This window comes from Medicago truncatula, chromosome 2 (genome assembly GCF_003473485.1).
Source record: "Medicago truncatula cultivar Jemalong A17 chromosome 2, MtrunA17r5.0-ANR, whole genome shotgun sequence".
NCBI classification, from domain to species: Eukaryota; Viridiplantae; Streptophyta; class Magnoliopsida; order Fabales; family Fabaceae; genus Medicago; species Medicago truncatula.
In genome coordinates, this window is record NC_053043.1 from 14475001 (window position 1) to 14490809 (window position 15809).

The 15809-nt window shown below is 32.9% G+C and overlaps 2 protein-coding genes across 2 annotated transcripts; both read right to left on the minus strand.

Moving 5' to 3' along the window:
* Positions 1-3646: 3646 nt before the first annotated feature.
* On the minus strand, positions 3647-8147 carry LOC25488149 (uncharacterized). Its single transcript, XM_013607814.3, has 2 exons — positions 6741-8147; positions 3647-4070 (listed from the first exon to the last, which is right to left on the minus strand). The coding sequence occupies exon 1, from the start codon at positions 7902-7904 to the stop codon at positions 6753-6755; it is 1152 nt and encodes a 383-aa protein (XP_013463268.1). The 5' UTR covers positions 7905-8147; the 3' UTR covers positions 3647-4070; positions 6741-6752.
* Positions 8148-11670: 3523 nt separating this feature from the next.
* LOC25488150 (uncharacterized) lies at positions 11671-13306 on the minus strand. The gene has a single exon (XM_013607815.3). The coding sequence runs from the start codon at positions 13111-13113 to the stop codon at positions 11938-11940; it is 1176 nt and encodes a 391-aa protein (XP_013463269.2). The 5' UTR covers positions 13114-13306; the 3' UTR covers positions 11671-11937.
* Between the last annotated feature and the right edge of the window lie 2503 nt (positions 13307-15809).

Consider the following 15809-nt stretch of genomic DNA (forward strand, 5'->3'; position numbering starts at 1 on the left):
TCCAATGTGATCTAAGATTTAGATTATTCACTCAACATAAAAATGAAATTGATGGCATATCCACTACATTAAATTGTAGGACTCCAATCAAAGCATGGTGGCAAAGCCACAATACTAGAAGAAAAAAGGAGAAAAAACATAAAAGGCGAAAGATAAAACAAAGAGATTCATCGTATTACCTTCATTGTAGAAGCTAGATAAAGCTCTAGTTCGATGAATAAGCTAGCTTGAAAAGGGGTGTTTATCGTTACACACCTATTGAATTACAAACAGTGGAAAAAGCATGAACAAGCAAAGTCGAGAGAGAGAGAGAGAGAGAGAGAGAGAGAGAGAGAGAGAGAGAGAGAGAGAGAGAGAGAGAGAGAGAGAGAGAGAGTTGTGTGTGTTACAGAAGCTAACGCATCTTGGATCCGAAAGAGATATATATGTGATGAGTAGTAAGAAAGAAACAAATGTAATGTCTAAAACCGAAATACTTAGGTTTTCTTTTTTTTGCGTTAACCCTTCGATTACATGAGAAAGGGGCTCCGATAATCTAGAATTCGGCCATGAGGTAAGGATAACATGACCAAGAATTGTTTCAGCTACGAATTGAACTTGGGAACAATTCGTCCTTGATGAAGTTCATTGCTTGGTTAACGAAATACTTAGTTTTGGTGTAGAATGTTTCCATCCGATAACTTTCATTTATAATGTTATTATTTATAATGAAAAACTTAATTTTGGTGTAGAATGTTGCTTGGTGAACGAAATACTAATATATTTATAATGTTAAACTTTTTATAATATTATTTAAATCTTCTAATTAAAAATTAGTTGAATGTCATTGTAATAAAAACAATATCGCTACAAAATCCGCCAACAAAGAAGACGACTATGGAATTTCTCCTTGTTAAAGCAAAAAACAAAATAAATTTAAACCTACCTAAAAAAAACGTACAAAACAGTAGCAATCTAAACAAAAAATAAAAGAAACAAAAACATCTAGCATTCCGAATCCGAGATTGATCTGGAGATAAAAACCGAACATAAATGCCATGGAGCAGACCACGATCCAGATCCGGAGAGTGGAGAGGCTGACGGCCTTGACGCTGATGAGTAGCTTGAGTGCCCAGGGGATGTAAGTGGAGACCAAAAAGCAGTGCATGGAGTAGCGTTAAGTAAGAGGATCATTGATGGTGAAGGGGTTGATTCGCGCGATACGACCGTGGAATAAAGCCTCAATGTGACTGCTTTTGATGGTTGAGTCCATTTCTTGAGTGGGAATGTGGAAGAAGGTGAGCATGAGTTTAGGGTAGCATGAAATAACGTAGAGAGAAGAAATATAAAAGAGAAACATAACAAAAACAGTGATGACGTGTGGAACCACACCAAGATGATGAGCGAGTTTGAGATCAAAAGCAGCACTGGACACAAATACTATGAAGGAGATGACGGTCCAGAATCGGAGTGTGAAGAGGCTCATGTCTTTGATGATCTTGACTTTCAAGGGGATGATGAGAAAAAGAAATAAGATGAAAGGGTAAACTTTCAAATATACAAGGAAAGTTTTGTTGTTGTAGTTGTTGATGTTGATGTTGATGTTGAAGGCATAGGTGAATGAGATACAGTCTAAGGCGATGGATAAAGCAATGAGAGAGAAAAAATAGTTCACTGAAATCATAGCTTCAAGGTACATGCTTCTTGTTGCCATAACCATTGCTTGAGTTTTTGAGGAAGAAGATGATGGGTCAAGAGAATATATCATAGTACTGTGTTTTCACATGATTACATGAATACCGTTCGATCTAATTAAAAGAAGAGGATCGATGACATGGACAAGTATTCAATGGCTTAGATTGTATGTTTGTATTTTTGTGTTTTCCTTTCCATATTTGAATTTAAATTCCATTTATTTATATCTTTAATAATGTCTATTTTTAAAAACTAAAAAAAATTGCTACCTAAACAAGTTGTCGAGGGATAGCACTTGTGTGACATAGAGTTGGGTGACATTGGTGACATTGACCAATCACAATGTTGCAATGCTTGTGAAAGAGAGAGAAACACAAACATTGTGACATTGTGATTGGCTAATGTTACCAATATCATCCAATTTATATCACACAAGTGTTATCCGTTGTGAAGATCTTTGAAACTAAAAAATTTAAATTACGCTGCAACTCAAAACTAGAAATTCCAATTTCAAGTTAATTCCAATCAATTTTATAAACAAAATCAATTTTAGCTCAGTTGTGATGATAGAAGATGAGGTGTTGTTGTTAGGGGTTTCAACGAGTGTGATGGTTTTTTTTTGGAATGGTTTTAGCTTAACTTTTGGTGTATGTTGCTTTTTGGTGTTAATTTGGTTTTGGAGGATTGTTTTTAATTGGTGTTTAAGATGTCATGTGTATGTATTTTCATTTGGATGTTACGCCTATATACGATGCTTTTGTAACTTCTGTCTGACCGGTCGTTGTTCGTCATATATAGTGACTTAATTATTAATAAATTTTGTTGTTAAAAAAAAAAAATCAATTTAACTCGAGCTACCATTAAAACCAATTTTACACCTCCAAAAATAATAATGGTTGCTCCAAACATTCACCATGCTGATGAATAATATCTCAAAGGATTAATCTTTAGCTTCCAGTCAGAGGATACCTGGAGCAACCAAAACAAATTTTAAAAGTAAAGGGATGCTGATCTAAACTAAAGCAAAACAAGATATCCTAATCAATATAAAATTATTTCTATATTGAGGAAATTAGAAAACCATAAATTAAGTTTATTTCACGAGTTTATCATAAAAAAAAATTAAAAAAAAAAACTCAAATCAAAATTAAATTTCAATTTCAACCTTTTATTTATAAAATAACATTTTTATGATTTATTTAGCATTTCTATTCCCATTGATGGAGTGTTTCTCCTTTGATCATGTTGACGCAAACACTTGGTCTCTTTGATCGCTTGTATCACTGGTTTAGGGATAGCGATGACTTTCCATGAACACAGACATTATAATATTTGTTCTTGTCTTGTTAGATAAATATGATATACGTGTATGCTTCATATTTGCACGAGTATATATCCTTTAAACGGGTAATCTGCATATTTTGAGATACATGCAAATAATTGTATATATTCATACATAACAACTTTTGTTAAAAGAAAAATGAATTTCTATGATTTTTATTTCTAATAATAAACTATTACCTAGAATTTCTTCAAATTCTTTTAAAGCCACAGAAAATATTAACACATAAAAATTATATACATTTCACTCTAAATTTAACAACAAAATTTCTAATCAAAACAAAATATATTCAATCGGTCAATTGGTGAGGACCGTGGGTGGAGGATTTACATGGAAGGAGGATATACAATGTGAAATGAAGATGGAATGAAAAAATAGAATGAAGAAATACCCCAATTAGTTGTAACTCAGAATCATTGCAACTCATTTTGAATTTAATGAATTGAGCTTCTTTTCACTCATTACAACTGCTTCTAATTACATGATAGGTGCAACAAATAACAACGACTTCAACAAAAAAGAACTCTCACTTCCAGTTCTTTAAGCAACTCTAAAAAGCCATTTCTGCTTGGTACGACATCATTTTCCACGACTGTGTAAAATCTAAATACGTAGGTAACTTCTGCTATGTCATCGAATACAACTTCTGCTTAATGTAATTTGAAAAAATAAAATAAATGCTTAAATAATGGAGTTCAATGTCAAGCATTCATGAGATACTTTCAAATTTTAGCAATCACACCATCCCTTGTATAGTAGGGTTCCTGTCTATTAAGACTTCGAGTCCCTATCCCTATGCTATCTTGATCAAAACCATTGTTCCAACAATATTCAACTATTCATACTCCATTCATGCAAGTAAAAAAACAACATAACCTGTATAGTTTATTTAGCATTAACGGAAATATAATGCCCATTCCAACTTTGTACTTTAAGGACTTCAATTGGAATGGAAACCCTTCCTCTGGTTGGACACAACATACTTGGTAGCTCTCTCTCTTCAACCTTGTTCTTTGTGTGAGCTTGGTGAAAGAAATAAACATCTACATTGTTGCTGCAGAAGACAAAGAAACTTACTGTTCAAATCAATGTAGCCTATGATAATTTAAAAGAAATATGGCATTTTTCAGACAACCATTTACATTCAAAAGGGACCACATAGCAATTTTCGGAAGCACATGAACTATATTGGGCGGCACTAGCAGCTCATAGTAAAATTCCTAGCTTTAAGACATAAATATATCCAATTGCTAATAGATTTGTTTCACTTCTAGACCATACGTTATGTTACTTCACCTTAAAGGTATATATATCCCTTTTATTTGAAGACACTTGTTGAGCAAGCATGAGCTCCATATACTACTATAGAACTTATCATATAACCAACCTCAAAGAAAGTATATCATCATCATCATCATCATGTCCATACTCTTTCAGTAAAGAGTCAATCAAACAAACAACAAGCTTGGTCAATAAAGATTATACACCACTCCTCCAAACATGTAGAAAAAAATTTGATCTAAAACAGCAATTAAATCTGAAAAAAAAATGAAAATAAAACTCATAATTTGGTCCATGAAAAGAATACATACTGATTTAGTGCCATAGTAGGGCACATACAAAAGATAAATACAGCAATTCAAATAACTTGGTTGAGGTCAACTAAATATTTTCAAATCATATATGCCTTAAATCAAATGAAACATAGCAATTATTGTTTTCTTTATGTTTCCTTATTTATCCAACTAAAAGTGCTTATAACATCTTACATGCAACATCTGAAAAATGATATTGAAAACAGAAGCTTCTTTCTGCCTTAAAGGTCAGATACTTAGATAAATCTCTCCTTTACAGGGTAAAAAAATAGGCTTAATTGCATGTTTGGTCGCTTTTGTTTATTTTAAGTTTTGAGTTGGTCCCTTATGTTTTAAAAGTTTTAAGTTTGTCCAAAATGTTAATCATATTGGAATAAGTTAGTCCCTTCCATCACTTGGCCGTTTAGAGATTTGGGCTGAGAATATGAGTGTTGGAATTTTTTATTTTTGGAATAAAAGAGGGCTGAAGCCGAAAAACGAGTGTTGGAATTTAACTTACTTACAAAATTAGTTTTAAAACATTTTTTAATTTTTTTTGTTTTATTAAACTCAATATTATGTGGCGGAAGGGACTAACTTATTCCAAAATGAGTAACGTTTTGGACCAACTTGAAACTCTCAAAACAAAAGACACCAACTTAAAACTTTTAAAACATAAGGGACCTACTTGAAACCTAAAATAAACGTAAGGGGCTAAACATGCAACTAAGCCAAAAAAATATACATGTGCATAAACAAAATAGGACGTAAAACATTGGTTTAATAAAGGTCACATATTAGAAAGAGGTTGAAGGTTTAAATAACCGTTAACTTGCACCTGTAAAATACTCTACAAGCTTATACAAGTCCAGTTTGTGCATGAGAAAATATGCGAAAGTGGTTATATAAAAGAGTTCCTTAAAGTTAAATAGTCTTGAAAATAAGTTCTTGAAGTGATTTTTGTTCAGTGAATGATGTAGTCCTATAAAATACAGGACATGGACAGCATACTACATACCCATGGCAGTTAATCAAAATAATACCTATGAACTATGATATTTAAACCTGAGTCTAACACTGTGACAAGGGACGGAGATCTGAGGACAAAGACGATTGAACCAGTTATGACCATAAGAGCTCACAGAGGAGACAACGGAGGCTTAACGCAGTGACAAGGGACAGATATGCAAAGCCATAGAGGTTGTGTTGAGGGTGAATGTAGCAATCAAATTCAAACAAAAAAAATAACTTATGGCTCAGAACTTGGTTAACCGTAGCCGGTAAAGAAATAAAATAAAAGGTTGGTGTGGCTTCAAATGAGAGGTTGTGTTATAAAGAGTGTTTTGAGGGTGTGACCCTAGCATTCCTCATCCCTTTTATTTGCATACACTTATCAAGCAAGTAGGAGCTCCATGATACTACTATAGAACTTATCATTCAACCTCAAGGAAAGTATATCATCATCATGTCCCCATACTCCTTCAGCAAAGAGTATATGATATTTAAACCTGAGTATACCGTATCTATATCAAAATAATACCTATGAACTAATGATATTTAAACCTGAGTCTACCATATCCATATCAGTAGGCCCAAAGGTAAAAATAACAAGAAGCAAAAAGTCAAGTGCTATGTAAGGAAAGACTATGGCTTCAATGTAGTGTTTTGAATAATTGCAGTTGACATCATTATTAAAATTCCAACCATTATAATATTAATATTGAGTTTTGGGAGCCTTCACAATTGTACCGCAAACATTAGTACAGGTGCATTTGTCCACAATTATCTGCAGTTTTGGTATTTGCAAAGCAACTACATGCAATGCAACTAGAACCTAAAATAAGTTTGAATTCAGTAACCTAATCCGGTATAGCTTAACTTATACCGTAGATTTTTCGGACCAAGTAACAAGGAAGGAGAAATGACTACATCGCAAAATAGAAGAATTATGTTCCCATAAATTAAAGAAAATTTCAACTTTTGAATATTGGTATTAGATTCAGACTAAGATGCATAACGATTTTGAAAAAATATCAATGAAAACATAACCAACAACGAAACAAGTTAGCTAAACCAGCTACAATCACAGTCTGTAACAAAAAGTATTAAAATCGAATACCGAACAAGATAACAAATTATGGCTAAAATACCTGAAAATCTAATCATGATGTGCATGTTTTGTCCATGGTGTAAGCAAGATTGAGTTTTTCCTCATACAACTTTAATAGATAAGAAGACTCCTTAATACCCTTTATACACGTATCAAGAAACAGCTTCTCAGACACTACAAATGGACAAGTTAAGCTTGCATTCTTTTTTCGCAAACCTTTCTTCAGAAGATATTGCAATACAGAGGCCCTTGGAAGGACCCTCTTTTCAAAACTTAAAGAAAAAACTGATGGTCCTTTGGCAAGGGCAAGTGCATCCCAACCCAACTGATTGACCCAAAAGTTCATCACTAGATTAATTTTATCAATGGATGTTAACATACAATGAGGTTGCCTTCTAAATGCTTGTAGAACATCTTCAGCAGACCAACCCCACTTCTTAAAGGCATCGACTTTCTCTTCCCACAATGTTTTCTTTACAGATAGTTTGGCTAGCAACGCTACACCAAAGGTTGATTTTGAAGGAGTAAAACCCAAATCCTTTAATTCCTCCACCAATTTCAGCATGTCACGTGTCGGTGTCTGAAATGCCCTACTCCTTACGCAAAGCATTCTTTTAATGTTTAAGTCGGCCACTCCATTGGCAATCAGCAATCTAATGTTAGATACCACACGAGCGTCTCCAAAGAAAGATGGATTGCGAATAACACAATCAATAATGACCTTGTCTGATTGCAAGAATCTATAAATCAATTGATAGGCTTGGATAATTTTATTATCAAGGCTTGCTTTCAGGATGTTGGGGTTCTTAGTGATAATGTTAACAATGTCAGATGTAGAAGCACCTTTGGAGAGAAAAAATTGAAACTTTGGCAAAACCCTTTTAGAAGGGTTGCAGGAAAGCAGCCATGGTTCCTTTGAAATGGTATGACGTAGTTGGGAATCTGAGAAACCATAGTTTCTAAAGAAGGTGAGAACAGAGTCAGGTTTTTGGGCATTCTTGAAAGTAACATTGTAAGTGGAGGAAAGTTTGGAAGCAGATTGTGGGTCAAAGCCAAAATTGTTGATGAGGTAGGAGACAGCAAAAGAGGTTGAATCTGAAGTGTTGGTGCAAAAATGGAGAGGAAAGGGTAATGGGCAATGGTGGAAAAGAGGGTTAGGGTTTAGAAGGGTTGTTCTGTGTCGCCATAGTATATTCTTAAACATGATGATGATAAATATTACTACTAGATTATTATAGATAGATAGATTGTCAATTGAGTTTAACGAAAGCTTCTAATAAAAAATAAAAAACATGAATGAAAATATAACCTGTGTTGGGTAGGGAACATAATAATGGTCCCAAAATTATGTTTCCACTTCCTGCTTTCGCAACAGGATGACGAGAGAAAGACGAAGGAGGGACTACTTGTATTTTCGTTGGTAATTCTATGTCCGTGCAACTGCCGAGATTAATCCTTCAATTATTGTAGGACTCAAATGGACGGCAAAGTCGTTTTAACGTTGCTGCATGCCCAAAATTGAATTCGAACTCAGAATCTTGGGTAACCTAAAAGATATCTCATTTGGGCGCTCTTGTGTATGAGTTGTAGTTTTAGAAAATACACTCTTTTTTTACATAAAAAGACTTGTAATATTTTGATAATGATAATGTTTCGAATACATGTTGAAATTTCATCAAAGATATGAGAATTAACTAAAGATGTGACCATACATTCTAAAGTATGAACAACCTCATTAGATCACCCCTAATGATGAGATTTTCCTCGATAATAATATCAATATGTATATATGAGGTACTGTCATCGAGAAAGAAAAATGATTACTTATATTATAGAGAAGAGATGTTTTACGTTTTACGAAGTCATCTCATTTCGTAGAACCTACACTTTTTAATATTAAAAATGTAATGATACAGAGTTAACTACTACGGGTGGTCGCTAACCATCACCAACTACTACTCTAACCATCACCAGCACCACCTACCACTACTCTAACCATCACCACCACCTAAAAATACCACCATTGAACCCCACTCCAACAATCTGTGATAACCACCATGGTCACCCTCTGACCACCACTCCCACCAATGCGCCCACTTGTCTGTCAACCACCACAACATTATCCCATGAAGATCATCATAGTGACTATCAAATAGAAATGAGATTCCACTTTTGGACAAGTTCGAAGTACATGGTGGCAAAGACACTAAGGCTATGTTTGGTAAAGAAAACATTGAATATCTGATAAGTTAGTGTATAGCGAATGAACTAGTTTATTAAATTTGCAGTGTTTAGTAAAACGAACGGTTGAACAAACTTATAAATATGAAATGACATAAAATTATATATTTAGTTAATGTTTATTTTTTTTCAATTAAGATTGCAGAGGTTAAATTGAAATAAATAATGATAAGCTATAAACTTTAAAATATAGCTTATTCAGAAACCGCTACAAGCTAGTAAAAATATGGTAGACTCGTGAGAAAATGGCAGTTACCAAACGGATCTTTTTTAGTCAAATAAGGTTATAAGACAAGCTATAAGCTCAAAATTATGTCTTTACCAAACATTTCAAAGAAATGAACTAATTAGAAAAGGGGGAGTAGTAAATAGAGAAATAAAATTAGAGGATTTTGGCTGATATTTGAGAACAGAAATTAAAATTGAATTATATTGTGATTCAATGGTAAGAAGCGTCAATACATGAAAATTAACACACAAATGCAATAACCATCTTATACCATTAGGCAGAGTGGTCTAACTCTAAAGCTTAAACAATCGAGTTCAATGTTAAGCATGCACATAAATGATACATCCAAATTTTGGCAATGGCAATATCCCTCATACAGTTGGGTGTCTGCCTATGAGAAATTCAGAATCTGAAAGAATCATAATTTGTGAACAAACAGCACTTCCGAGTCCCACTTCCTATGTTATCTTGATCAAAACCATCCTTTCAGAATAAAATATTGATGCTCCATGTACGTGAAAACAAACATGACATTTATAGTTTAAGTTAGCATTAACATAAATAAAAAGTTTTGTTCCAACTATGTACTTTTCAGTTTCAGGGGTTGGTAAGTTTGAAATTAGAACCCTCTTCATTATGCTGGCTTGGACTTAGTTGGTATTGGAACATATCACATGGCTGGACACAACATACTTGGTAGCACTCTCTCTCCGACCAAGTTCTTTTTGTGAGCTTGGTGAAAGAAATAAACATCTACATTGTTGCTGACTTCTTGCTGCATAAGACAAAGGAACGTGCGATTGAAATCTATGTAGCCTCTGATGCATAGTTTTGAAAAATTTGGCACTTCTCAGACACAATTATTTCAAATCAATAAGGAAAACATAGGAATTTTCGGAAGTACATGGGCAGCACTAGCAGCTTGCAGTAAAAACATGAATACATCCATCATTTTAAACTCGGTTTCGCGTGGTAAAATGAACTCGAACACTAATTTGAAATCGAACGGTTCATATTTGTAACAACGTCCTGTTATAAGTGCAGAAAATCCAATTCCAGCATATTAATTTTGTGAGTCAATGTTGATTCTAGAAATATTCTAAAAATAAAAGAGTTTTCTAATTTAACCATAATATTTATAAAATGAGAAACTAATTTTTAAAAGTGGGTGCTTGGATCCACATTGTGATAGCTTGGCTTGCGCATTTAGGTCCTTTTCATCGCTAAAACAAACGTATTGTTGGTCTCTTCGGCTTTGCCAATCAATATAATGAATATAATGTTGGGTGGTAGTTAGTACACTATATGGTTCTTTCATCTAATTTTCCTTGTATCACAAATGGAAACCACAACACAATAGACTCGACTGCAAAAACTACAATCGCAACTGTAAAGAAGAAACAAGCACATCAGAAACATAATTATGCAGAATCGTACAAACCAGAATATTAAGCACAAGACAATAGCACAGAAAACAGATCACGTGCATCCAGAAACATAGGGTTCAGAATGCGTTTATGCAGAAACAGCTCGAAACCAGTATTTGCAGAATCACAAACAGAATACAACAGTACTGAAACACACTGCAACATAAATGTGATTATGCAGAAAACACAGAAAAGAAAATTATGCAGAGAAAATTACTAGAAGTTATAGAATCTACCCTAAATTTCTCATCTTCCCTATAAACAACAAGTTGTAAAGAAAGGAAAAAAAAAACCAAAATCATTCAGAAGAGTTACTTATAAATATAAACCACAAGCCTTTCTCAGGAAATTGTGTGAACCTACAATGACTTTAAATTGACAATTAGAATAGTAAGACATAAGAAAAGATAAACTCCACAAATTCAATAACTCAGTAATTTAAATCTTATTTTCCTTAAATTAGATGAAACATATATATTCCTATTTTCTTTATCTGTATCCTTTTCAATCAAAAGCACTCCACGCATCTCATCTGCAACATCTGAAAATGATTTTGATGCATAGAACGAACCAAATTTCTTCATATTGCTTAAATAAGACAAAATCTTCTTCCATTATAGGTGATTTTCATGAGAAAAATATTTCCTTTCAATGTGAACAAAATGTAATAACATAAACAAAATAGGAGTTAAGCTATTAGTTTACTTCTTAATAGCACTAAAGGCCAGCAACTTGTAAGAGGTCCAGAGGTTAACTTCTGATTACATGCATCCAGAAATTACTCAACCAGGTTATCCATGTCCAGGTCACAAGACAATATTAAAAAGTAGTTAAGGAAATTAAAGTACCTCACCACAAGAAATTACATCAATATTGATGTATGACAGGTCTTCACAATTGCACAGCTACCATAATTATCGCCATACTTGTCTATGATTATTTAGACATTTAGTATTTGCAAAGAAATCACAATTAAACTACAACTTAAAACCACTTTAAGTCCAAACACATATTCTCGTATATAGATGAAAATATGCAATAGATTATTGGACTAAACAAACATGGAAGGAGAATGACACTACAAAATGAGTATAACATGCCTATTAATACAAGTAAATTCAACTTTTACATATATTAGAGGCAAATTATTTGATGTAAAACTGGTAAACAATAGGAGTTTGAAGAAATATCAATCATAGCAAAGCCAACATTTGTGAAAGTAAGCTAAGCTAAACTTTCCCAAAATCCCAATTGAAGTCTTTTCCGAACTAATTCCAAATTAAATATGGAATGAACCAAACATGAATCACATATTAAGGCTAAAATACTTGAAAATCTAATCATGACATGCAAGTTTTGTCCCTAGTGTATGCAAGATTGAGTTTGTCCTCGTACAGCTTTAACATATTAGAAGCCTCATTCTCAAAATGTTTTATAAACCTATCAAGAAACCTCTTCTCAGTAACAACAAATGGATAAGTTAAGCTTGCACTCTTATTTCTCAAACCTTTACTCAGAAGATATTGCACAACAAGGGCCCTCGGAATGATTGTTTTTTCCAAACTTAACGACAAAATTAATGGTGTTTTGGCAATGGCCATAGCATCCCAACCCAACTGATTGACCCAAAAGCCCATCACTAAATTAACTTTATCAATAGATGTTAACATAGAATCAGGCCGCTTTTTAAACGCTTTCATAATATCTTCATCAGACCAACCCCACTTCTTAAAGGCATCAACTTTCTCTTTCCACAAAGTTTTGCTTACGGATGTTTTGGCTCGCAAGGCTACACCAAAGGTTACTTTTGAAGGATTAAACCCCAAAACCTTTAATTCCTCCACAAGTTTCAGCATGTGATGTGTCTGAAACGTCGGACTCCAGTACCGAAGCAATTTTGCAATGTTTGAGTGTGTGACTCCATTGTCAATCAAAAATTGAATGTTATGTGGCACAAGACGGTGACTAAGTAAAGCCGGATTTTGAATTGAACAAGCAATAATGTCGTTATCAGATTGCAAGAATCTGTAAACCAATTCATAGGTTGGGACTATTTGATTCTCCAGGCTTGAATACAAAAAATGGGGGCTCTTACAGACAATTTTAATAATGTCAGAGGTAGAAGCACCTTTGGAGAGACAAAATTGAAACTTTGGCAACAACGTTTTGCAGGGCTTGCAGGAAAGAAGTCGTGGTTCCTTTATGATGATATGACATAGTTGAGTGTCTGAGAAACCATGGTTTCTAAAGAAGTTGACAACTGAATCAGGTTTTTGGTTGGTTTTGAAACAAACCTTGTAAGTGGAACAAAGTTTGGAAGCAAATTGTGGGGAAAAGCCAAAATTGTTGATGAGGTATGAGACTGCAAAAGAGGTTGAATCTGAAGTATTGGTGCAAAAAGGAAGAGAAAATGTTGGTAATTGGTATCGATGGAAAAGAGGGTAAGGTTTTGGGGTTGGTAAGAAAGTTAGGGCCTTGAGATAGAGAAAAGGTGTATAACGATGTGCAGCCAACATGGTGAAAATGGAGAAAGATGAATGAAGGAATAAGAATACCTGAGTTGGGTTCGAAAATTTCCCGGGAGAAGGGGTGCTTGGAATGAAAACCTTCTCTGTCGATATGCTTTGAGTGGGTGGTGACTGATGATGAATCTCCGTCTCGGAAGAGTTTCTCCGGTAACAATGAATTTTGGTTCCATAAATATATGGCTTAATAGCTGTGTACCCATAACTTATATTTTTGAATTTCATTTTTATCCCTTAACTTTAAACCGTCTTGCCTCCGTTTACATAGGTGGTCCATTCTGCTCCGTTTACCTAGGTGGTCTCTTCTGTTAGGTAAATGGAGGCAAAGTTATGGGACCAAATTGAGAAACATAAGGGACCACTTACGTAAACGGATGCAAAATTTTGGGACCAAATTGAGACGCTTTAAAGTTAAGGAACCAAAATGAAATTCAAAAATAAGTTAAGGGACCAAAGCATGTATTAAGCCTAAATATAGTAAGACAAAAAAAATAGCTGTATAAAATTAGTTGTACAAATATCACTCTTCTTTTAATAATTACTCATTGGATAAAATGTGAAACTCGTATATGTTTTATCTAATAAAAATGTGAGCGTAAAAGAAAATGTTATAAAGGAGTTAAGATCTTCCCCATTTATAACATTTTTTTCATTTTTTTCTGTTTGGAGAGATAAAGACATAATAAAAAAAATAAAAATAAAAACTATAAAATATTAGTGATGATGAGACTCATTTGGTGGTACGACCCATTGTCTATTTTTTTTTGTATTTATCTCTCTCTAAATGAGATACTCCATTATTTTGTGTAATGAATAGGATCTTAACGTGTTACAAAGTGAGTCTTTATATCACTTATCGTATATTAGTATTAGTCGATTGCTCAATAAGTCCTTCGGACTACTGAACTAGTTGAAACTCAAGATCGACATTTTCTATGAGTAAAACCTGATTTAAATCGTGGCTTCATATGAGTATTTTTTTTGAAATTGTGAGTAATGGTCTTAGTCCAAGGGGCTAATTTAACCCAATTTGATGAGGGATTAATTTATAAAATAAATAAATTAGGAGGACCAATTTGGGACAAAGTATTTACATGTTTTAAAATTTTTACACTATCAAATGAAATAAAGTAATTTACATTACACGAAATATTTTTACACTATCGAATAAAATAAAGTAACTTATATTACACGAAATAAGATTCTCTCCCGTAATCAATGATAACCGTTTGATTGCAATTGGAGAATTTAGATTATTTTAACTAAAAAGATGTAATTTTCAATTTTAACTGTTCAATTTCATATAAACGGCTGAAATCAAAACTATGTACAATTGCTACAGCAACAAAACCTAGTCCACATTGCACAATATCATCAGCTTAACAACTAACATCCTTTGTGAGAAAATTTGAATATATTGTTTAAGGATTATGTGTGTCTAAATTGTCAACAATAGTTCAAGTCTTTTTTTCGTGGTGGAAATGGTTTGAACCTCAGACCTTATATATATTATACATTGTCTCTAGTAATTGAGTTAAGTTCACGAAGACAATAGCTCAAATCTTTAATATATGGAATAAAGTCTTATTTGGTCTCTCACACAAAATAAAATAAAATTTGGAGCTCAGCAGAGTCACTAATAAATAAAATATACTAGTTTATTACAAAAATAAATAAATCTTTTATTAAATTGTCTCTTAAACAATAATATGGACCAATTAACTTATTTAAAATGTGTTTATTTTGAAATCTCATATTCGATTTTCCATGATATCGATTTTGATGAGTTAGTTTCTTAAACAAAATAAAATAAGAGACAATTTAGTTCTTATTGATTTAAAAAAAAAAAACATCGTAAAATTAAAAAAATATTTATCCAATTTTCCTTTTGGTCAGGTAGTCTATTGGTTAGAATTCACCTTATAAGATGAATAAGTGGGGTGTCCGAGATTAATGTATTGTCCTACCAACTGAGCTAAATTGACAAAGATTAATGTATCTTCCGTGGAAAAAATAATAATAATGTACCTGTACTGAATTAAAAAGTGGGGGTAATATCTATCCTTAAATAGGAATCTGTATTGACCGTGAATCTCAATGAGCAAGAATTGGCAATTGACATGATAAGGAACTATAGAATATCTAAAAAATTCCAAAATTTACAATTCATCTCAAAATTTCAAATCAAATAAGTCGTATCTTATTCAGACTAATAAAAAAACCTGCGGTTATTGTTAAAACTGCTAGTAGAAAACCGAAATAACTGGTTATAGTGGGCATAAGGAAACTAGATGAAATATGTTCTTTTTATACATATGTTTATAAATCACTTTCCTAAGTTTCCATTTAGTTTTGAGATAAAAATAGGAAAATAACCAAAAAATACCACTTGAAAGATACAATTGAAAATAATTGATTCATGAATCAATTATTACGGACAAACAAAAATAAAAATCTAATTACATAGGTACGAAATCAATTCATCATCTGTGACATTCATGAGTTGAGTAAACTAATCGAATGAAAATATTTTCATTTTTTTATTTTAATAATTAATAAAAAGCTCTATCCTTTTACTGGACGACTAATTAATTCAATTCTTGAAAATGAAATAAAGAAATAAATTTAATTTTATAGTACTTGATCTCGCCACTGATTGTGAAATTCCGAATTTTAAACCACATCGA